Source organism: Cyprinus carpio, chromosome A22 (assembly GCF_018340385.1).
Source record: "Cyprinus carpio isolate SPL01 chromosome A22, ASM1834038v1, whole genome shotgun sequence".
Taxonomy (NCBI): Eukaryota; Metazoa; Chordata; class Actinopteri; order Cypriniformes; family Cyprinidae; genus Cyprinus; species Cyprinus carpio.
The window spans coordinates 12,814,114-12,839,597 of NC_056593.1; the positions used below are offsets into that span (position 1 = coordinate 12,814,114).

The 25,484-nt window shown below is 35.4% G+C and overlaps 1 protein-coding gene and 1 pseudogene across 2 annotated transcripts; one reads left to right on the forward strand and one right to left on the reverse strand.

Moving 5' to 3' along the window:
* Positions 1-11,104: 11,104 nt before the first annotated feature.
* LOC109047594 (afadin- and alpha-actinin-binding protein-like) lies at positions 11,105-18,139 on the forward strand. Of its 2 annotated transcripts, none has more exons than XM_042711940.1 (12): positions 11,105-11,310; positions 12,616-12,762; positions 12,899-13,102; positions 13,191-13,301; positions 13,390-13,525; positions 14,840-14,915; positions 15,037-15,217; positions 15,315-15,462; positions 15,610-15,740; positions 15,933-16,106; positions 16,179-16,290; positions 16,363-18,139. In XM_042711940.1, exons 2-12 carry the CDS (start codon positions 12,640-12,642, stop codon positions 16,422-16,424), a joined length of 1,458 nt encoding a protein of 485 aa, XP_042567874.1. In that variant the 5' UTR covers positions 11,105-11,310; positions 12,616-12,639; the 3' UTR covers positions 16,425-18,139. The 2 variants fall into 2 exon arrangements, with proteins under 2 accessions (XP_042567874.1, XP_042567876.1); XM_042711942.1 differs by having other exon boundaries at positions 12,693-12,762.
* A 697-nt stretch (positions 18,140-18,836) lies between these two features.
* LOC109047595 lies at positions 18,837-24,657 on the reverse strand (annotated as a pseudogene).
* Between the last annotated feature and the right edge of the window lie 827 nt (positions 24,658-25,484).

A 25,484-nucleotide genomic window follows, 5' to 3' on the forward strand; every position in this document is an offset into this window, starting at 1 on the left:
CAAAATAAAATAAAAATAATAAAATAAAATAACAAAATAATAAAAAATAAGACTTTTGACTTTTGAACAATACTTTATTTAATCATAACCATTATTGTTGCTCATCCTTAAACTCTTCCCTTCTTTCCATTAACACTCACAAATGCTGTGTAAATACTTTTGCTTGGTTTTATGACTGCACTATAATTTAAAATGTATAAAATAAAAATAAATGCTTGGTTTTATGACTGCACTATAATTTAAAATGTATCAAGATTCGAATGTGGCCCCTTTTTAGAGCATATATAACCAGCAGTGAAATTTGTAAAAACAAAACTACACAATTATATAGAGCTTATGTTAACAGTGGTTAAATGTGAGTATATCATGTGTAAGTATAATAAAATTTGTTTCAAGTAAGATGGTTTTTGTTCACACTGAGTACAAGCAAATATCTCATATGGCAGTATCAGAATGTATTTCAAATAAGATGTTTTTTATTGGGGACTGATTGATTAATTTTTGCACAAGAAAAGAAAGAATCCAAACTGACAAAGGCAATCAGACAACATGAGTCTGTGACAAGGAATCTGCTGTTATTTCAAATAAGATGTTTTTTTTATTGGGTTTTGCACTGTGAATCCAAACTGACAAGCAAGACAACATGAGTTTGTTTATGATGCAGTGGATTTATCGAATCATTTTGACTGGTTAAAAATCAGATGATGTTTTGTTGTTAAACATACAGTGTTTTACAGTGATGGTGGAATCAGCTTCACTGCCATAAATCTGTCAGGGAATGGACTGGATCATGACTGGATGACATTGTGTCTATGTCAGAAACACTTGTGGTCAGAATAAGGCAGTGAACGACAGACCTGTGAATTCACTAAAAACTAAAATGAGGGATGTAGGAGATTTAGAATTATATATGTTTTTGCACATGGTACTATAGTTTTTGGGACATATACTGTGGTAATACTCCACAGCTCCTGGAATCTACAACGAATTCTGTGTTTGTGCACATTTGGTGAATAAATCTCATTCTGATTCTCTAATACTATGCAATTGATTGAGGTAGCTTTGAGTACCATGTAAATAGCACGGTATTTATTAACCCTCAAGTACATGGTACGTGTTTAAAGCAATTTATTTATTTACTTATATTTCATTTTCCCAGAATGGAACTTGTTTTAAATAATTCATTTTATTTTATTTTATTTTTATTTCCCAACATGAATGTGGTACATATTAACATGATTAAAACAATTAAATAAATATGTTAAGTTATGTTTTGTAATATCCTCAATGATTATTAATAATTATTTTATTTTATTTTAATCTATTTTATTTAATATCCAAGCGTATAAATGGTACACATTAACACTTGTTAAAATAATTATTTAATTTTCTTATTTAATTAAATGTAATGTAGTTTCTTTTCATTTATTTTATTTTATATTTTATTTTATGTTTTATTTTATTTTTACATTGTACATATTGACACTTGTTTAAATCAATTAAATAATTTAGTTTTTGTTTAGTTAACATTTTTGGTAAACTCTCCCTTCAAGAGCCGGAGACGAGGCCTTAAATGTACAAACCATCAATTTAAAGGAAGTTTCCTAATCAGTAGGCCAACAAAATAAGTGTGGTTTATTTGAAAGGGATGTTTCCTTTAAGAAGATAAACATTTGCTTTAGTAGATCACTTGGAGATTTCCCTTTCAAGTTTCCTTAATTGCTTCACACCCACTTGTATGTTTTCACAGGATTAGAAATGGCTTGTGTTCAACGTCCACCAGAAAAGGTCACAGGAGTTCAACGTTACCTATTCTGTCACTGCCTCTGATTCCTTTTATGAATACGCCATTAAAAACGAAATTTTACAGGTCAGGTGAGCACGGATGGCTTGTGTTGAACTTATATTTTATGGTTTAGTTGTGTGTGGAGAAACAATTTTTGCTTTTTTGAGTGTTGATTTTTTATGTGTAGAAAACACTTTTTACTTCATTGAATGTTCACAATGAATGAAACGTTGGCTTTACATACCATTGGTTATACTATACACTTTCTCTCACAGTAATGCCTCAGAGGCCAAAAGATTCTGCCTCGAGCACAAATGTCCCGCAAACTGGAGACAACTGCTGCGTTTACTATGCCAACATTCACTCCTGTCCTCTTGCGCTCATGGTCAGTATTGTTATGGTTGGAGTGAAGCCTACAGAAAGTGCTCTTGGATTTAGTCACATTGCTGCTGAAATCTTTGAAATAAAAACTAGGCTAAATGTGGCATTTGGCACGACATCAAAGACTGTGATATTACAAGTGTAGACCATTATCATTGTAAATGCCCTGTGGTGGTTGCATGTATGAGCATGTGTGTGGGTTTGAGTGTTTCTAAACTACTTATGCTTTGGGGACAAATTTGCTGAAATGACGTAAGCTACATCTTAATCATCTTGTCATCAAAACACAGTTGCTTTAAAAATATATTAAAAATCTAAATTAAATCAAGTAATATATCGAATGTAATTAAATCCATTATTATTTAAATAACAATTAAATAAAATATTTATTAAAATTTTTATTAAATAAAATATAATTTAATGTATTATTACTTAAAGAAACATTTATAATATAATAAATTTAGATTTAATAATATAATAGAACATATTTTAATTATTACTTACAATTTTTATTAAATATTATTAAATATCCAAATGTAAAAAATAAGTTATTACAATTTACAATTTATTTGTTTTCTGTAAAAGAAAATTAAAGTAACATTAAAAAAGGTAAGTGTAATTTTCTTATATCTTTAAAGTTTGTTATTCTAACTCTTCAAAACTTTATATATATGGAGAACAAGTCATTCTCAGGAAACATGCAAAGATTCATAACTTTATCTTGCTCAGGGGCCACCAAAAAATTACAAATATAACACATTATAGTTCAAAGGTGAAGACTTTAATACCAAGGATGGCCACCAGACTTTAGAAAAGCACCTAGCGACAAATCTTCAGGGTTTGCGCAAACCTTATTTAGTTTCTGAGACTCGCCGGTAGTGCCGCCTATTTGTAGGTAGCAAATATAGGTAGCTTATTTGATTTCATCAGACGCCTGCACGATTATAAATCAGGATTTTTGTGCAGATTATCATCTTGGAAGGGAGAGCTAGTGATGTAGTCTTAACGGGTCGCGTTTCAGTCACTATTTCATATTAATTCCATTGTCTGACAACAGAAACGGTAACATACATTAATGAAAACTGAGAATTATTGAGAATTTAGCTGCATCAAAATACAGTGGGAACAGAGAGGCAATCAAATGTAATAATAAATGTACATTTTGCATGTTCAGAAGAAGTGAGCTGCCCTGTCGTGCGAATAGTGTAAACAGGCTTGTGTAAGTATTGCTCAGTGCAAAGAAAGAAAAGTAATGGGAACCTGGTATTTGTATGTTCTTTTTTCGTGTGTCTAATAGACATGAACAAGTCCTTTGAAAAACATCTGTGACCTTTGAAACATGTCTAGTGTTCATGCTCTATGCTGACTATGGTTTCACTAATAATAAGCATATATTTGCATAAAGCATCCATATTTGTCCATGCCCATGTTGATTAGAGTATTAAAAATTTGAAAAGTATTAAGGTACATTTAGAACATATAAAAAGTTGCGATTAAGTTGCGTTTAATCACAAGTTAACTCATGACAATCATGTGATTAATCGCGATTTAATATTTTAATCGATTAACAGTGTATGTGTGTTTATGTGTGTGTGTGTGAGAGAGAGAGAGAGAGAAAGTGAGGAAAGGGGCAGAAGGTCTTGATTGGGAATTGTTCAGGTTCTACTTAAACTGGTGCTATTAACTATACAGTTTGGTAAGCTGTTATTATAATTTGAGCATCATGTTTGACAGTCAATATTAGCCTTGATTGCTCCACAACCAATTAAACTTTTAACAGTCAGGCGATTGTATTTTGTCTGTTTAGAGAGGTGGAGGGATTTGTGGTCTCTGGATTCCAGACGATGGCGAAATTGTGACTCGCACGATATCCAAAGCTGGCAAGATGAGCCAACTGCTGCGGACATCAAAGTTTACAAGCAATTCATTTTTTTTATTATTTATTTTATTTTTTACATTTAATTTATTTGATTAATTATATTATCTTTTTTATTTTATTTTATTTTTACATTTTATATTTTATTTTATTAATTATATTTTATATATTTTTTATGTTATCAATGGTAATTTTAATTATTTTTAACCAGGTGGTGCGTGTCCATTTAGGAGTTACATTGCTCATTGCTCATGTCAAAGTGGGACAGATGCATGCAGCACTAGAGTCCAAGGTGTTAGTAGTCAGCGCAAAGGGTAAGTATAACTTGTTAAACGCTTTAGGGATTTACGGAAAAAATGTCTTCAAACAATACATCAAGGATATAGATGTTACACAAAATACACCTTTTAAAAGAAGTGTTTGAGTAAGCTAGGTTAATTGTTGACATATTCTAATACTGGTCCAGGAAATCATTAGTGTCATATGAGAACAAAACTAATCTTTGTCTAGGGATGTTTGTCTAGGCTACAGTATGTTGTACTTTCATTTGTGCTTGTGCGTCAGTGTGTGGCGATGACATCTTTGAGCTGGAGGATTGCTGTCTGATGTGTCCCGCTGACTGTGGAGTTTGTCCTATTCCCACCTCCATCAGTGTGGCCATTGGGCTCCTGTGGCCTTGTTCTGCAGTGGTTTTATCTTGACGCTGGAGATGAGAATGCCGGTTCAACACCAGACAAATATTTTCTCTATTAAGAGACCTAGATAAAACGTGCAGATGATATAATGGGACAATAAACTTACAGTGAAGGAAGGACTTGGGGTGGGCTCTTTTGATTTGAACCAAATAAGCAATCAACTAACATCTTAGCAACCACAATAACATCATGCATAGCAATGCTCTAGCAGCCACCAATGATACCTTAGTATGTGCAAGTTTTTCACAGAGAAGTAATGTCCAAATGGACATGGTCTGAGGAGAAGCTAAGGAGAAATTAGTCAATTATTTAGTGTTCACTAGCAAAACTGTTGTGTTTCCCCAGAAATCTCTGCATTTGTTTGCAAAACATTTGAGCTCTCCTGAGAAACCTTTCTTTCACTTGCAAAACTGTTGCGTTCTTCAAGAAACTTTGTGTTTGCTTGCGAAACCCTTCAGTTTCCTCAAAAAACTTTTGCATTTCCCTGAGATACTTTGCCTTTACTTGGAAAATGTTTAAATTCCATTTATTAATAAAGACCTCTCCTCTGTGTCTCTGCAAATCAGCGTAGCGCCATTTTGACAAATCTGAGTAGTACGCAGATGGCGTACGCTCTTCTGTGTCAGCCACGCCACACGGATACATTTTTTTTGTGTATTTATGCTTTAGTTTGAAAGCAAACAGCGCATTGATGCAGCGAGGCTGACACAGCCTGTGTACTGTACGAATCTGTACGAATGAAGCTTTTACGGGTTTGGAACGACATGGTGGTAAGTGTTTAATGACAAAATTTTCATTTTGCGGTGGAGTAACCCTTGTTTTTACAGTGATGGAAGGACTGTAGCTGTTAAACACATCCAGAAGAAACACTTTACCCTCACCAAAACAATCAGAAAAGAAGTCAAAGAGGTCAGGTGAGTAACTGTACCCACAATTCTTGCAAATGAAACTACACTGAAATCAGACGTACCTTTACTGGAACAAGTGACTTTGTGACTTAAGTGGGTAATTCAAGGCAAATATTTGGCGAAGTAATTAAGACTGTGACTGTTTCTTTTTACCAGGGAGCTTGATCACCCAAACCTCTCCAAGTTCATTGGAGGTGGCAATTGAAATTCCTTTCGTGAGCATTATCACTGAATACTGTCCAAAGGGAAGCCTGGTAGACGTGATGTTGAAAGAGGACTATGTGTTTTCGGTAAATCTGTCTTGTGGCATTGTGGGAAAGCTCTTTAAAAACTTCATGAGGGAAACAAATGAATTGAACACTTAACATCTACAGATTGTCCTTTGCTACTGATATTGCCTGAGGAATGGCTTACCTGCATCAGCACAAAATGTTTCACGGCTGTCTTCATTCACACAACTGTGTGACTGACAACCGGTCGGTCTGCAAAATATCAGGTACATCATTTTAGATTTTCTAGAGCCACACTTCTTATATATATATATATTACTACATATGAGAAAAATAAGAAATATGAAATAAGACATATAATATTTAATGATACAGATTATGGGCTAATGGCCTATAGAAAGGAGGACTTCAAGGACATGAGCACCAATTTCCAATGTCAAAACATATCATTTACTGCGCACCTGAAGTTCTGCTGAGAATCAGCACTAGTTTCACAGCTGCAGCTGGTGTGTACAGGTTGGTTCAAATGCTTGAACTTTATATATTTTTAACCATCTATTAACCCTTAAATTAAAAAAAAAGGCAGATAAATACATATTTGAAATATTCTAAAGTGAATTTAAAAATCTTTAACATTTCCCAATAAATCGGCTAAAATGTTAATAAGTTAAAAAATTAAAATATTTATTAAAATATATTATTTATATAAAATAATCATTTAATTTAAATGAAACAAACAAAAAGTTTGGAATAATTAAGTTTTTTTGTTTATCGAAAGATGCTCTTATGATCACCAAGGCACATTTATTTGATCAAAAATATGGAAAAAACAATAATATGGTGAAATAATATTACAATTTAAAATAAAATTGATTTTTGAATATATTTTAAATTGTAATTTATTTCTGTGATGGCAAAATTTTCAGAAGCCATTACCTTCAGTGTCAGATGATCCTTCTGAAGTCATTCAAAATTCTTTAAAATCATTACAAAAACCTTAATTATTCCAAATTCTAATAAATAAATAAATAAAATTATATATATATATAGACATGAGAATGACAAATAAATAAAAAAGTTATTCAGCTATTAATAAGACTAGAAAATGTACAGACATAATATGACATAATATGACAGGAATGACCCTGTTCTTGTCTTCAGATACATGTAAATGTTTTGTATATTTTATGGATGCACCCCAGAGCAATGTGTTCTTAAATAAAACTCAGTCTCAAAGAAGTGTAAAATAAACATTTGTATTTTCTACCTTTTCTCAAGCTACTCTATTATCTTGGTGGAAACTGCCATTAGCAGTGACCTCATTTCAGTAAGTATACAAGGATCAGGAAGGTTTGAGGATTTTTAGACTGTTTTTGCTTGATAGGTGATGATAAGAAATGCAGTTATTGTTTCATGAGCAGGAACAGGCAGATTCAGTGAAGCTTGATGTCATGTGGCGCCCATCACTTCCCAAACGAGGCTGGGAAACCAGACAATGATTGCCCAGATCCTGATGATTACTGTGAGGTTTGTATGGATGTAACTGATGCATGCAATTTACTTGAGGACATTTCCTTCTGCAGAACATTTCATGAATTGCCGCTGATGTGAATGTTTTCTATGCCTGATTAAAAGATGATAACTGTGAATAAATAAAAAGCACTCAGTGTTCATAGTCAAATTTCACGCAGCTGATAAAGAGATGCTGGAACCACAATAAGGCCGACGTTTGAGCAGGTGAAAAAGATTCTCGATATAATGAAACCACACAAGGTCAGCCCTGTGGATATGATGATGAACCTGGTATGTATCTCGTCTTTCTTTTACAGTTATAAAAGAAAAATACAATTATTGAAAGCACAATGAGCATACAGTGATTGGACTAGAATAATTTGAGTGATTATATGCATCTGGTATATATTTAACAGTATAATAATATAATAGTACAGAATGCAAATAGCATATATATCCATATATATATATATATATATTATATATATATATATATATGATGATAGCTCATATATATATATATTCATCCGACCAAATAGTGTTTTTTAATACAAAAAATCAACCTTCCTAAATATATGTTCATATATATACAGAAGCCATCGTGAAATATGCAGAAATGACTGCTTTCTATATATCAGCCTGTGGCCTGCTGAGGGTGTTATGGATCTCTCAACTTTCTCTTCACAATATATTCTCTATAGGTATCAGTAAACCCTATTTGCAGGTCGTGCTGAAAAAAAACGTAAAGCCAGATGGAATGCTTCTCCGCTAGCTGCATTGACCCTGCCCTTGATAAAAACCAGTGGACCAAACACCAGCATTTAAAGTAAGGGCATGGACCACTGAGCAACAGTCCAGTGCTGCTGCTTCTCTCAGGTCAGGCGCTTCTGCCGCTGTTTCTGGTTCAGAAGCACACGCCTGTGCACGGTGGCTCTGGAGTTTCTACTCCAGGATCGGTCCTTCTCCACAATCCTTCCTCAGGGTCCGGTCACCTCTTCTCGTTGTGAGATTTGAGATGCCTTGATTAATGCATTTCTTTTTGTCTTAAATATCGCTTGAGGGGTGTATATGGACAGCAGTCAGGTCGGCAGTCTTAATGATTGCGGTTTGAAAAAACAGCGGAGGTAATGAACCCAGAAGGCTGGGAGTTTTTAAAAGCCTCAGGAATCTGAGATTTTTGCAGGTGTTTAGAGTTAATTAGTTGATTTCAGATGATTAGTTAATAGCTCGATATTTTGCATTAATATATAATTTCTCTTTGTGTCAGGCATGTTACCGAAACCAGTGGCTGATGATCTTCGTCAGAGATGCACAGCAGAAGCCCAAAGTTACTCCAACACCACTCTATATTTCAGGCAAGCATGAAAATGAATGATTTATTTATTTGAAATATTTGTTTTTTTAAAGCCAAGTTTTTTGGGCCAAGTGACATTTTTATTTTATATTATAATATATTATGTTTTTATGTGTAGTGTGTTTTTTTTAAATGTCTTTTATGCTCATCAAGGCTGTATTTACAGTGAAAACAGTAATCTGAAATATTAAAAGAACTGTTTTTGAACATTAGAACATTTTTGTAACAATATTTTGCAATGTCTTTACTGTCACATTTCATCATTTTAATGCATTATGCTGAATAAATGCATCACATTCTTTAAAAAAAAGTGCATTCAAACCTTTGAGATCTTTGATGTATGTTTAATTATTTTTTGTTATGTTTATTAATTGTTTTTGTTTTGGTTGGTGAGTGTGGGTTTGATTCAGCTATCTTTCATTTTTTTTTGATTATTTTTTATTAACTACATCCTTTGAATTAGAAGTAGTTTATGTTTGTTTGTTTTTAGGCCCTGTTGTAGCTGGGGTGGTTGGCACCAAAATGTCAAGATAGCCTACTGCTTATTTGGCAACACTGTAAACACAGTGTCCCGTATGGAGTCCACCAGTGAAGGTATTTGGGCAAATGCAGCTGTTTACACAGCGTCAGTTAGTAACTGATCCTGTCTGACATTTCCGGGGGAATGGAATCTTGTAAATATTTGCAATGATTTGTTGGTTAAAATGTGATAAAATCGAATGACGCATCCAAATATTTCCCTTTCTTGAACTTCTGTGGAGATTAAAAGATAAAGCTAACCAAAAATCTCATGGGTGTCATGGATCATTATTAAACAATTTTCAGGCTTTTATATGTGTTATTGTTGTTTTTTTCATGTTTACAGATTTAAAGATGCAGTGCAGTGGTTTTACAGCAGATCATCTACACACACTTGGTGGATATGTGCTGATGTGTCTTGGGTCTCTCTATGTGAAGGTAGGATGGGCCATTCATTGCTTATACAGTAATTGATTGTATATGTTTGTGTATATGTATATGTATATGTATATAAGTATTGTCTTGTGTACTTGTATATGTTTCTTGTGGAAATGCAAGAGTTTTTCGACATAACGCAAACATATCACGAGAGATTAAGTTTACCAGAGGAATGCAGTATTTTTGCAAGAGAATGCAAATTTTTCTCAGGGTTATGCAAAAATTTTGGGGGCAAATTCAATGTTCCTTGAGGAAGAGCAACACTTTTTAAACATAACGCAGAAGTTTTGCAAGATATTGCTACATTTCTCTGGGGAATGCAATATGCAAAAGTTTTCTGAGCAAATGCAAAGTTTATTGTGGTAATGCAAAAATTTAGCTAGAAAATGCAATGCTTCTTCAGGAAATGCAATACTTTTTCAAAATAATGCAAATGTTTCACGAGAGACTGCTAAGTTTCTCCGGGCAACGCAATGGATTTCCGAGAGAAAAGGGTAATGAAAAGGTTTTGCATGTGAATGCAAAGTTTCTTGGTTGAACACAATACTTTGTGAGTATTGCTCGAAAGCATTCATATGTATATGTGCTCCTATGCTTTAGAAACTCTAAAGCATTGAACTATATTTATATATAAGCATAACAAGATGATTAAGTGATGTCTGTTCATTATGCACAAGCGAATACACACCTCTGCTCTGTTGCTCTCTCTCCCCCTCTTTCTTTCTTTTTGTATGATGCTGTCTGTCAGAGTATTGTATTTAAGATGCACTGGAGGAGATTTACTAATTGTGACTCTTTGTTAAACAGGAGAAAGGTGAAATGATATCTTGGTGGCTGGAGGCAAAAAGAAACCCCGCAGACCCTTTGTTCCAGGAAGACGAACCTCTGGGTCTTCCTGTTCCTGTTAGCAGTTAACTTATGTGCTGCAGTCATAAATAAGCACAGTCACAACAGAAACCTTAACAAATACATTGACTTGTTTAGCAGACATGCTAACTGACATTATTTAAGCGTATACTTATTGTTGGTGTATAAGTATGTGCAGAGTATTACATTTGATTGCTGATATATTGCAGCTGTTATTGTTTTGTGCATTAAACTAAGAGAACAATGTTGTATATGTTTTGTCAGGACTATTTAAAAATGGTTTATTGTTGGTGTGTAAGATGTGTGCATAATTTGTCATTTAAAGGAGATATGCTTAAAATATGCAGATTTTGATTGCTGATATATTGCAGCTGTTATTGTTTTGTGCATTAAACTAAGAGAACAATGTTGTATTTTTTTTGTATGGCAATAAAGTACATTACTTTATTAGAGTAACTAGCATATTTAAGTGTTTAGACCCTGCACTGACTGCTATGACGCGGGGGCGCGCATGAGTTACAGCCAATGACACGCCCTCATTTTTGTTGCATGGCAACGCATTTGCGTGTGAGTGTTTTCGTTCAAGGTTGAGTTGTCCAGAAGGCTCCTGCATCAATGTAACGAAGTGCTACAGCTTTATCACGCATAATAACTTATCTGGAAAATATGTGTCAATCCGTGGCGAATGTCGGGAAATGAAGCTGGCAAACCTCACGAGTGCGCTTGAATGCCAAAAGATACGCAGTAAGTGAACCGCTGATGGTTTAAAACTTAAAGTCCTCATTTGTTAACCACAACATCTGTAATTCCTAAATATTAAAGATGCAAAAATCGCTTTTGTGGCGCATTATCATAATGTAATTTTGTGTAAATGCGGCGCCCTAATGCAGAAATCCTTCTATTCACCTTAACCTACTTTACATCTGATCATGGTGTGTTCTAGGTTTGTGCTATTCAGTAATATTTACCTTCTCATCAATTTTGTATTGTCGTTCTGTGCAATAACACACACACACACACACACATATATATATATATATATATATATATATATATATATATATATATATATATATATATATATATAGGTATTAATGGTTCCATGAAGAACCTTGAACATCTATGGAACCTTTCCATTCCACAAAAGGTCTTTATAGTGGAAAAAGATTCTTTAGAAATGTTTTTCACACTAAGAACAATTCTTTTAAGAACTGTTCCCTGAAAGGTTCTTTGGGGAACCAAAATGGTTTTTCTATGGCATTACAGAAAGAAATAAAAAAATAAAGAAAAAAAAACCTTCTTGAACCTGTATTTTTAAGACTGTAATGATTTCTAACCAGTGAGATATGATTGTGCACTGATATATATGATAATTTTGTGTGAGGAACAGCCTGAATATGCTGCTTTTAAACACATTATGTCACCATCATTGGTTCTCACATGCTTTGTGCCCAAAATGTTATGAACTCAAAGCTGACTTTTGGCACCATACTGTATTTTACTGGAAAACTTTGGTGGAGTAAAAATCTTAAATTTTAAATCCTGTTTTAGGTCTGTTCTTTTCAGAAATCTGTCGCTGGGCTTCATAATTCAGACTTTGAATGTTGTGCACAAGTCATATGGACTACTTTTAGGGGTTTCATTTAGTTTTTTCTCCTTTTTGGAGAAAAGCAAAAGTGGTAACAGCAGGTTTGGAATGATGTGGGTGAGAAAATAATAACATTATTTCTGGGCAAAATATTCCTTTTAAATCAGTTGCATTTGGCATATTATTCACATAGGTGAGAAAAGTAACAGAGATTTCAGCCGGTGCTCCAGATAACCAAAGTCTTGTGGGAAAAGGGAAATATTAGGTGACTCAAAATACTGTGGAAAGTTATTTTAAGCACAGGTTCACCTCCTAACCTAATTTAGAGCAGTATTCGCATTCTCTCAGAACCGGTACCACATGTACTTAAGACAAATCTTTACAATTAATAATGCATTTTATGATTATGCATTATTTTATACAGCTAACTATTTATGTCTATGTTTCTTGTTCCTTCCTAGAGTATATAGACTTTATTGACTAGAATGTCTCCTTCAAGACTATACTCGGCATCTGTCATGCCTCCTCTGCCTTTAAGCTCTTTCAATGTCTCAGGCAACTTCTGCACGGAAGAAAATATCCCTGAGTGCATTCTATACATCAATCAGGTACAGTAGGTGCTCTTATATTTGTTTTGCAACTTGTCTTGTGAGTTTGAAGAGGATGAATCTAGTTGAAGAATCTAAACAAGAGCTTACCTGAATCTAGCATTGTTAATAGACTTGCCACTCTTTACATTTACAGGAATTGTCGTCCCTGTGCTTTCCACCAATTTTCCGAAACTCGGACAACATCCGTGATCTGGATGCTGTGGTTGCCCTGAACAACATATATGACTTGCTTCAGCTACACCGTCGAGCTGTTGGGATGATGGAGGAGCTGGAGGTGGAGCAGCTCAAGTCCAGCAGTGACCTCCACTACCAACATCTCACCAACTCCAGACTAAAGGTTTGGCTTTTTTATCACACTTTTTTTATGGCTTATTTTGTTTCAGTAAACAAAACAAGAAAAACTATGAATTTTCTCTGTTTTGTAGGACCAGCTTGAACTTTCGAAGAAGGAAAACATGCGCTTGCACGAGCGAGAGCGTCAGCTGGAAACAAGTTTAAAGACTTTGCAAAACTGCTTAAAAGATGCAAAAGAAGAGGTATGAAAAATGAACGAGAAAGCTGTGATGTACTGTTTTTTTTTTTTTAAATATGCTATTTTATTAAATATGCTTTTTACTTTAATAGATACAAAGGCTGCAGGGCATCATTGCAAGTCGTGCCACACAATACAACCATGACATTAAGAGAAGAGAAAGGGAGCACAACAGAGTAAAGGAGCGCCTCAATCAACTACTCATTGCCAAAAAGGAAAATAAACAAGGTAATGTAAAACTTAAGCTTATCTCCTAATAGTATAACATACTAAATATATGCTGTGCTATTGGCATCTTTAAGACTTCTTATACAGTAAACCAGTAATATTGTGAAATATTATTACAATTTAAAATAACTGATATCTTTTTGAAAATATATTTAAAATGTAATATATTCCTGTGATGCAAAGCTGAATTTTCAGCATAATTTCTCCGGTCTTCAGTGTCACATGATCCTTTAGAAATCATTCTAATAATAAAACATGGTTTCAGGATTTTTTGATAATTATTAAGTTCAGAGGAATAGCATTTGTTTTGTAATAGTTTAAATCTTTTCTGTCTCTTTAGTTAATTTAATTTTAGTAATCTTTAGTAATTAATGCATCTGTTCTGAATAAAAATATATATATATATATATATATATATATATATATATATATATATATATATATATATATATATATATATATATATATATATATATACATACACACACACTGTGAACTCAAGGGTAAGCTCAAGGGCATTTACAAAAAAATAAAAAAAATGTTGTAAAAAATGTTTATGATGATATACACTGCAGGGTTCCCACAGGTCCTTGAAATCCTTGAAAGTTTGTGAATATGAAAAAAAATGTCAAGGCCCTGGAAAGTTTTTGAAAATAAACATACATTGACACAGGTCCTTAAAAGTACTTGAATTTATTTTGTGCAATAAGACACACTGTGAAATTAATGTTGAATTGCTTTGCTTGTTAATATAATGTAAACCCATGAGGTAAGAAAAACTTGAAAGCATATTCATATATCTTAAAACTTCTGGTTACATGAGCCTAAGCTCTTTCCAATAAAATCCTGGCAAAAGTTAGTATCATTTTAGAATACAGTATAGGATGTACCAAATATTCTTCAGTTTTATGCAAAACAGAAATACAACAAATAGAATATCAGATCTCTGTCATGGCCAAAAATAAAGTTGCATAGTTGTGTTTGAGACTTGAAAACTGTAACAATGTATCTTACAAGGTAACACGATGTAACCTCGCTCTCACTTGAAATCTGTCCCCACATCAAGTCCTTGAATTTGAGGGTATTGGACCTGGAAAGTCCTTGAAAGGTCCTTGAATTTGAAGTTAATCAAGGTGTGGGAATCCTGACACTGGAAACCAGTGAAGTTCACTGATGACTTATTGGGAAATTGTTTTAGAATTTCATTTATTAATTGCTTAAAGAAACAGTTGATGCAAAACTGAAACATTTTAATTATGTAGTGACCTTCATGAGATTTCAGATCTTTTGAAAGTAATTTCTACTTCCTCTCAGGAATGGAAGTTTTGAATTATGTTAGAAGGTCAGATGGGAGGAGATGTCTTTGGAAAACTGGAAAAACTGAATCCAGGTAAAAGACAATCATTTGGGTTGTTTGTTGCCATTTTAATGGTTATTTTATAGTTCCCCTTCTCTATAATATCATATGAAAACTTTAGACTTTCTTTTTGTTTTGTTTTGATTTTTTTCAGACAAGAGGGAGAGATGTACAAAACTCTACTCAATGAATTTGATAACCATCAGAGGGAGCTAATGGTGGAAAACATAGAGCTAAAGAAGGTGCTTCAACAGATGAAACACGAGATGGTAGGGGTTTTAAATTCAAAGGAGACATGCCAAAAGGAAGAGAAACAAAGCAATAACATGGATCAGGTTTGACCTTGTCCATAGCCATTTTACACTAATACAGCTCATAATTGTTTGTGTTTGCTAATGGTATTTTGAAAAAGAAACATTTGTTATATTTCAGTCAACTCTGCAGACAAATTCAGATGATGATGAACCCTTGAAAGGACCTCCTGAGATGTCATGTGATCATGCTCGGGAGAAACTTACCAACAGCATTCGTCAGCAGTGGAGGAAACTCAAACACCACGTGGAAAGACTGGACAGCCAAGGTAGAGCATACCGCTCACAGACCTTTAGGGCAAATCGATGTCTTCTTCTTTATTCTTGAGCAGCCTTATCATCTTATGCACAGAATGTTACACATTAGACTATTATAAAATAAATATACAGATAAATGTATTTTATTTTGTGTTGAGCATCCATGGTGCAAGATGGAGACAGTGAAGAGATGATCTCCAAAAAACTCCATGAAGATGAGACAGAGAGGCTGAAGCTGGAAATCCAGCAGTGCAAAGAGTTTATTCAGACTCAACAACAACTTCTGCAAGTAAGTAGAGGGACAATTTCATTAAGTCATTGATGCTTAAAATCACAAGTAGAGCTGCATTCCTACACTCTTAAAAATAAAGATTCCAAAATGGAGTTTTCCAAGCAATGCCATAGAAGAACCATTTTTGAGTTCTCCAAAGAACCTTTCAGATATTTCCAAGAGAATATGAACGTTGCTTTATTTTTACAGCAACAGCTAAACACATCCTGTGATGAGGAGACCGCAGCCGTTCTCAATGATTCCTACATGCTGGAAGAGAAGGAACGCTTGAAAGAAGAGTTGAGAGTGTTTGAAGAACAGAGGAAAAACTTTGAAATCGAAAGGAGAAATTTCACAGAGGCTGCCGTCAGATTGGGCCACGAGGTTCTGGCTTATCCTTGGTTTTTACAGATTTCTGAATCCATCTTGATTTTAATCAAATTTTTCTCATTTCAGAGAAAGTGTTTTGAGGACGATCGTGCAATGTGGCTCAAACACCAGTTTCTGAACACAACATTTGCAGACCAAATGAAACCACAAAGTCGCAGGACTGATGAATTTTCAAAGCGTAAGTTCATTCTTTTTACTAGTTTAATTTCTCTTTCAAATAAAACTTGGAATTTGTTTTCTGATTTTGCAGACTCTGGTCATGAAGAGAAACTCATTTCGATTTCTGGTAAAGTCAGCAAATCTCATCTTTAGTCTAACTACACCCATGGAACTGCTTGAAGATGAACCTACATTTTCTTCCAACACCAGAAGAGCGACAGCTGGAACCAATATAAATGAGTTTGATTGTGATTGAAGTATCTTTATGAAGAACGTTCAATATATGGACATTAATATATCAGAATCATGTGCCAATTGTTGACTAAAGGCTGCTGAATCTTACAAGCCTCCGGATTTTTCATTTAGAAATTCCATATAGATATTTATTCATATTGCATTTTGCTAGTAGAAATGAACTAAAGTATTTCTAGTTTTTCATATGTTGTTGTTGTATTAGTTACAGCTTTTTATGGTTTACTTCTAGGTACTTAAAACCATAGATATGTATAGGTAGATACCACATTTGACCACTTTAGACATGTTGACGCGTCCGCCATCTTGGAACGGTCTATATGTTGTCACCCACACTAAAAATCAATGAGTTTTATGATGCAACAACATTGTGCAGCATCTGATTATAAAAAATGTAAATTGTAAATTTCTTAACAAACTTTTACAGGTAAGAATGTGTTGGTTTGTGTTGGCACAGGTTTTTAAACTAAATGACCTTTTAAATTCCTTGTTAGCTAACAGTTTTGTCTTGTATATTGTAGTAGTATAGAAAAAAGCATCTGCTTAAGTCTACTGCAGATAATATATTCATGCATGCGTAGCCTATAACTACAATTGCAGACAGGGAACTTGCTCTCGAGTATTCACAGACCGGCTTTGACTATTCCAATATGGCAGACGGTTTAAATATTGCAGCTCATAGAAACAGCTGCTAATAGGGCATCTACCTATACATACCTGGTTAAAACTGCATCACTTTCAACAGTGTTGGTACACTTTTTGTAACTTATTTTTTTTTGTTATTGAGTATAAAGTATAGTTATTTCAATCTTAAGTTGTAAAGAATAATGCATTTGACAAATCTAGTTCAAATACTTTATGTTCATTGTATTTATTGTGCATTTGCCTTTGAAACTACATTTGCAGGTAACAGGTGTACCATTATTGTTGTTTGAATCAGCTGCAAAACCACAAAGATGTGATATATTGTTGCATGTGGATAAAGTGCTATATCACATATACAGTAAAACATACCAAGGTAAAAGCTCCATTTAAATAAAATGGTGTAGACATAGTCTTGCAAAATGCTTTATTCAATATTTATTCAAATAAAGTAACTCTTGTAAAGGCGTGAAATAATGACAGTTTCGTACTTTGATAATAAGGGTAATACCACACCTGGATTCTAAATGCAACGCAAAAAGATTAAATTCAGTACATTTTAAGGTTTGAGGTATTTAAATGTAACTTGTCAGCTGGGCTTTAAAATTACTTTTAGTTAAACAGTGTTAACATTTAATTTTTTTATGGGATGTCATACCTTTCCTTTGGTTGACGCACACACGCATTGACGCACATGACGTCAACTTTCTCATTCAGCTACTAATGTATTGTTAATGGCGCGAAGGAGAATTTGGGATATTTAGCTGTCCATTTAAATCACAACTCCCAGGAACATGACTTCCAGTGTTAAGGTAAACATAGGTTACGATTTCTTGCTCTCAAAATACGTAAATGTCAGCGATTTATTATGTGTAGTTATCTGAAAAGAAAGCTGTCATACATCTTGAAAGTGTTCATTCTTGACTGTTCTGCTTGGAATTTTGTCATCTTTTAATAAATTATTTCTTAACTTATCATGAGGTACAGTAATTGGGTTATTGAAGTTAAAAAAAATTCTCTAATGACATATTTCAGCTAAATTTTTGGTTTGAAACAAATGTCATTGCGTAGTTTGAAGATAATTCTGATTAGTCAGTTTTTCAATGAGATGTGCTTTAACCATATGAGTATTAAGGGGTCATGAAATAAGAAATAAAAATTCCATTGATCTTTTGACATATACGAAGTCATTGTACTATAAAAACATCCTGTAAGTTTCTCGGGATGAACGAGTCATCTGTGATTCGTTCAGTCGCGCATGCGTAACTATCTATGGGTTCTGTACTGAAATTACTTCACCTGTAAGAGTTCACTTCTGTTTCGAGTCTTCGGGTTTTTTGAGTCGTTTGTTCATCACGTGACAGCCCTATAGCTTAAAGGGATACTCCACCCCAAAATGAAAATTTTGTCATTAATCACTTACCCCCATGTCGTTCCAAACCCGTAAAAACTTTGTTCGTCTTCGGAGCACAATTAAAGATATTTTGGATGAAAACCAGGAGGCCTGTGACTGTCTCATAGACTGCCAAATAAATAACAGTGTCAATGTCCATAAAAGGTATGAAATTTATTTTTGCATTATTGACACACTGTTTTCCTACTTAATGTTGTTCAGTTGCTTTGACGCAATCTTTTTTGTTTAAAACGCTATATAAATAAAGATGACTTGACTTGACTTGAAAGTTGTCGTCAGAATACTCCATCTGCCTTCAGACGTGCAATCTGTGTTATATGAAGTGACGGGAACACTTTATGTAAGCGAAGAAAACAAAAATAACGACTTTATTCAACAATTCCTGGACCCCAAGCAACCTTGGCCTGGAAAACAAATTTATGCTTACTTTAAAATGAGAAATAAATCCTGATAATTTTTTTAATTGCACTTCCAGGCTTACGGTGAAAAAAAAAAATTACATCAAAAATTACTTTTACATTTGTGTTTTGTGTTATTATGAGCAAACAAGTGACACAAACTGATTCACCTGATTCTGGAAGCTAGATGCAGTGCTTTCACTGCTAACTGCATTTGAGGCACCATGGGGTGCCATGTACTGTAAGCAAAATAATGATATTGACATGATTAATAGCTGATGATGAAAAAAAACATTGTTAACTAAACTATTTTTAGTAGTCACCCGATCTTTGTGGAATTTCCTGAAAGGCTTCATGACGGTGGCAGTCTGAAAATCCATATAAATTGACTGTGTAAATTAATATACATATTTATATCCAACACATTACATTCCACATCCTCACCTCAGTCATACGAGAGCTGGACATGAAGGAGCTTGAACTGCTGTTGATGGTACGGCTGCTGCTGCTGCTGCTTTCAGAAGATACACAAACATTTTTATCTTCATTCTCCAGGATTTCCCTCAGTTTCAACAGGAAGGCCTTTCCTTCTTGAGTCTTCTCATCAATGAGACGGATTTATTTAAGGAGCCTCTCAGCAGCTCTAGGACCAACTTGGACTTCAAGCTCCAGTCTTTCAACTGCAGGACCTTCAGCTACAGCCGAAACGACAGACTGTTAACTATAATTTCATCTGAAAATATTTGAGTTTCATGAATCTTTTCTGTAAGTACCTCTTGCCACAGAGGCACGGGCTGAGTGCTGTCCAATTATGCAGAACAGAGGATCATTTCTGATAAAAGCAGCATTGTGAGAGTGCACCTCAATGCATCCCTTGATTTCAGTGTATGGGACAGCAAGACAGAGAGTCTTGTGAATGGTGTGGCAGATCTCAGAGCAGCCTGATCTGGTATCTCAGATGACTGGAAAGAAAAATTGAGTGTAACAATTCTTGCCATTTTAAAACTTAGACAAACTTTTCAGAAACTTTTGGAATTTATGAATTTATTCAAAATGACTGGCATCACTAGGATTTTATTACCTCACAGCAGCAATATGTTCAGAAACCTCAACAGGCAGCGCTTCCACCTTTTAGTTGCCCTTTAGAATGTCTGCTCTTGCAGCCACTTTTCCAGGTACAATTGTACAAATCTTTCCTCTCGCCTTAACAGCAGCTTGGATCAAGGCAGTGTTCAGTCCCATCACAGCAAAGGTATGGAGAGCAACACTGAAATAAGAATAAAGGAGATTTGTTTGTAAAACTCTTGCTGTGCACATTATATCTTCTCTTCATGAATGTAGCTGCAAAAGTGTACCTTGGTCTAGCTTCAGCTTGGAGTTGAACATCAGTTTTCTTAAGCTGCTCAAGAGTCATGGTCTCAATCTCTTCAGGGAGAGGTGGTGTAATGGTGGCCTGGTCAATAGAACAACATCAACCTAAGAAATCACTCCCTCACATCTGAGTAAAGGATCTAAAATTTCTAAGAAAAAACCCATACCATTGACACTTGCAGCAGCAACAGCAGCATTGTACAAACTGAGCTCCATGGGCACACCGATTGCTGTTGGCAAGATAAGGCGCACTTCAGCCATGAGCAGGGGTTTTGCATATTGCAAGGCAATTCCTTCCTCCAATGCTTTAAGGGCCGCCTTCAACAGTTCATGTGGTTTGGGTCCAGTCACAATCTGGGTATAGTGTTTATGAGAAACTTAATTGTAATTGTGAGAATTATTAATTAGATATATCTCAAAAAAATACAAAAAGATATGGTAATGAGAGAGGAGAAATTATCTACAACACAATACCGGTATCGCTTCTTCAATGACTGTCTTGTCAGCGTTGACAAAGGCTACTTCTAGTCCAAGTAATTTGATGTAGGCTGAAGCCAATGGCTGATTGGTTGGCAAGGCTTTCCAGTTTGCAAGCTTGAGGAGTTAAAACAGAGAAATCATATTCATTTTGCTTGAAAATTATACAATACACTGGATATGGAAATTTACTGCACTAAAAGGGGGGCTTAATCTTTGTTTTACGGTCAATACTTTCATCTGCAGAAGGAGATTGCAGATGAGCCTCCTGTATTTCTTCAGTTCTCACACCAATCTGTTTGAGAGGATCAAATGTGTGAAGGCTGAAACCATTTAAAACCATGAATCAGAAATAAATAAATAAATAAATAAATAAAAATCTTGGTTGCCCCACCTCAAGAACATCAGCAGCAGCTCCAGCCAGGTAAGCACTGCGCAGGATGGTGGCAGCATCATTGATCATGTAGGCACTACCAGCAGCTCTAACCATAAGAGGAACTGCACAGGGACAGAGTCAAGAATACAAATAATGCAATATTTTATGTCAGGAGAATTTTTATGCATTTTAAGAAATACACCCAACATTTCTTAGCTCTCTTAAGAAATTTCCCAGACTTACTTTAATAGTAGTCCAGCTGAAGGGCTCTGCTGAAACGGAAGCTAAGCTTGTCCAGTTTGTGGCTCATGAGCTTGATGGCAATATTAGCTGCACCAGCACTGAAAATAACAACCATTATTACTTCTGGCTTGTACTCATTTGATGTGATGAAGTAAAATTTATGAAAAATTATTTATTTTCTTACACAGCTGCCATCCCAGACAGCAACATAGTGTTGGCCCAGATTCAAGCCCACATTTGGCCCGCGTGAAATCCATGAGGGCCGGATCTGGGCCGACACTGCATGCTGTCTGGGATATCAGGAGCAGTGATTCTGGTCAATGACCTGATGTGGGAATAGGCAAAGCTTGGAACATGCATCTTAGTCTCAATCTTCAAAGCACCAGCAAGACTGGAAATGATAGCCACTTAGGGCTTGGTCTCAAACAACACAATACAAGCAACCATGTGCACTTCTGGATGGAGAGCCCTGTTCAATACAAGCTGCAGGGCCACTGGCTGAACCTGAATCAGGAAACAAGGTTAGTTAGAAGAAAATGTGCATAATAATGTTTTATTCATTTCTACAATGTCTGACACTTACAAGTTTGGGCTCTTTCTTGGCAATGTTCCTCAGGGCCAAGATGGCATCAACCTGTATCTTAAGGGGCAGAGAAGTAGATGCAGTTCTCAGTTCAGGTAGGAGCTTCATGATGGGTTTAAGACTGGCAGGATGACCAGCATTGCCCAGAACTTTAAGATCCGAGGTGATTTCAGGAACGTTATTCTTTGTACATGGCCTCTGCAGCAATCTCATGGATGGGCTGATGACTTTGAGGCACATACAATTAGACAAATATTAAAGAATAAATAATTGGTAGAAATTTAGAGAGTACATGATATGTTTACCCTGAGAAGCTCAGCTTGGCAAGTGGGAACTGCAACACAGTGCTTGCCAATCATGGAACCATATCCAAGCATGACAACTTGATGCAGTGCTGGGATTGTGAGGATTTTCTTGTGGAAAGCAAACTCTGTTCAGCAAGGTACAGAAATTAATCATTTGATTTAGGGAAGATTTGAAGAACAGCATTTTGTGTATAGTAAGATGTACCCACAACCGTCAACTGGATGGTTTTAAAATCAGCAGTGACCATTTGCAGAGCAACCACAAGAGCCTGAATGAACTCGGGAATGGTAAATTCACCAGCCAGGAACTTCTCCTTGAATAATTTTACAATGACTGGTGTGCCAACAGCAGGAAGAGCATCCAGGAGCCAGCGCCTACCCGAATCATTGTTTAAAATATTTACATAATTAAGAAAATGCTCCTGTACTGTATTCCTATTAACATACTGCTCACAAATTGTACCTGTAAACTGGTTTGTCCTTGAACTGAGCCCAGATAGCCTCGATGTTTTCTGAAATTTTAACTTAAGACTGGAATACACTACTCGATTTTTGCCCCGAGTATCCCCGATTTACAGTTTGGATAAGCCATCGCTAGTTGCCGAAAGTTAGCCAGTCTGCAGATTTGAGTTGACAGAATTATTGGAAAATCGAGTAGTGTATGATGGTCACAGACTCTGATTTTTTTTTTAGCTTCAGGCTATGATTCCATCCAGTTGGAGGACACCAGACACGGTTGATATGTTAAGCGGTTTTTAGAGCATATTGTATTCATGTGTCACAAGATGCCTAGGTGCACGTTTCTGCATTCTTTTGTGATCGGAACAAATTTAAAGTTGTTTAGTCTATGATGGCCAGTTTTTCCTCTGTGGCTATTACAAAGTCGGTCAGTGTATGATGCCCAGCGTTTCAAAATCTGTTAATGTTGTGTAGTGTATTCCAGCCTTTAAACGTAAAGTTAATGCGACATGTTAGGAATATTGTTAGTTTGTATTCCTTATACAAATCTCAAAGATTGTCAGTCATACTTTGCTTCCATCATTGCTGCACCATGGATCTCATTGAAGGGTGAAAAATGATGCACTTCTTCAACTGTTGCCTCAGCGATAGTACTCCGGTGGCAGCTGGTTTCATGATGTAGTTGTAACTTGCAGTTTCAATCAGACTCTTGACCCTCTGTTGAGAGAATGGCGTGTGATGATTTGACTTCTGGCATTTTCATTGAGTAAACATTTCAGTCCTTTTCAGTTTTCTTCACTACCTCTGTACATTCAGCATACCTCTTAGTGTATGCCAAGCCAGCTTCCTTTATGATTCTCTCCTGGGAGTGGCTCAGATCCTTAGACTTGGTGACAATAATGTGGTTGGCCTTTGGATCCTCATTGATGACATATTGGGTCCTGCACACTCCCTGAGCTCCAGCCTTGAAGGACAAGTCAAAAAATAAGATGGCAGAAAAAAGGCACCACTAATGCCTTCAAAACTACAATAGGATAATAGGATCACTTTTTTACCTCTCACAGCTCACAGATGTTCTGGGTCTTCTTGAGATTGAGCTGAAGGATGTTGAGGATACATCTGTTCAAATTCATGACTGTAGGGGAGACTCCTGCAGGGGCAAATACCTTCCCAACCACACCATTAGCGTACTCAAACTTGATGGGAATCTGAAGCTGAGCAGCCAGTGCTGAGGTGAGCTTAGTGGCAGGAACAAATGGATCCTTGGGCCAAATGCCAGCATACTCATGGAGCAGAGGATCCATGAGCTGTAAGGGGACATTTTCAATTTAATGAGAGCATTGTTGCTTTTAACAGCCAATTGTGGCTAACATTTTTTGTTGTTGTCCCGTAGGGTGGAAATCTATCAATTTCTATAGTTTTTCATAGTCATTACCTTCATCAGGAAGGTGTTCTCTGTCACAGCACTGAGGAGAACCTTGCTGCTGAGATTTATACCTGCTCTGGCCAGACCTTCATGAGGAAGACCGCCCAAGAGTAGAGCCTCATACTTGTACACATAGGTCTTATCGAGGGCAAACTCAGGGAACTGAAAAAGGTAGAGTATTTCTCTAAATTTAAGCAAGAATGCAATCATTGTAAATTATCAGAATCAGCCAAATATTACTTATCAAGTTTGATCTGTTGTCTTGCTGAAAAAGAGAGAAAATGCTTTGACAATGGCTTGTCTAATTTAGTTTTTAAAGATGTTCTAATGTACTTTCCTTAAAGAGAAATCTTTAAAGAAAAGAGAAAGAGGAAGACATTTACTTTAAAATTTCACTTACCCACAAGGGCTACAGTCAGGGCAAGCACAACAGCTCTCATGGCTGGTGGTTTGTGAAGAACTCCTCAGAGCATCAGATCTTTTTTAGAGGTATCTTGCTGACTTAGTATTATTTTTTTTTTTTTTCAATTAAATATTAACAGATGTCTTTAGATGTGTGTCTAAGGTACATAAGATTTTGGTTGGTCAACATATCTGAACATCAATATTAATTAGGTTAGGTTAACCTGGCCTGTCATGTCATCATCCAGACCAATGTTCAATGCCAGTTTTGTATGTCTTCAAATGCAAAAAAAGTTAAGGTAAAAGCTAACTTCAGTTCTTTATTACATATAAATGAATGCAGTTTTTGCACCTATGTATATAATAGGATATATATATTTTTTCACAGGGAGTGCAATTTTTGTGACTGGGTTCGCAGGATTGTGATGTAAAGAATACGTACAATTATCTAAAGACAACAATGAAAAGTTATGATTTTATAAATGTTACAACTGATGCTTTTAATCATGTAATAAATCACCGCTAATCATTGCTGCAACTGTACTCCCTGTGAAATCCACTGTTTGTTTTTTTTATTGCCTCAATGCAAATTTTTATACATTTTATACCCTGGACATATTCAAGCCGTCCATCTACAGTGATCACTCAAAACGGGTCAGCAACCGTGTTATATGTGTCATCATTTAGAAAGGAACTGTCTATTATGTTCATAATTTTATTTATTTTAAAAGCGTTGAAGCTTATTCTGCATGAAAACCAATTCAAATCAACAGTGGATTAATTTATTGGGAGAGACGATAAGAAATTGCTCTGTTATTTGGATGGTGGTCAAGGAAAAGTGCTCCACTGTCCTGTGGGTGGCACT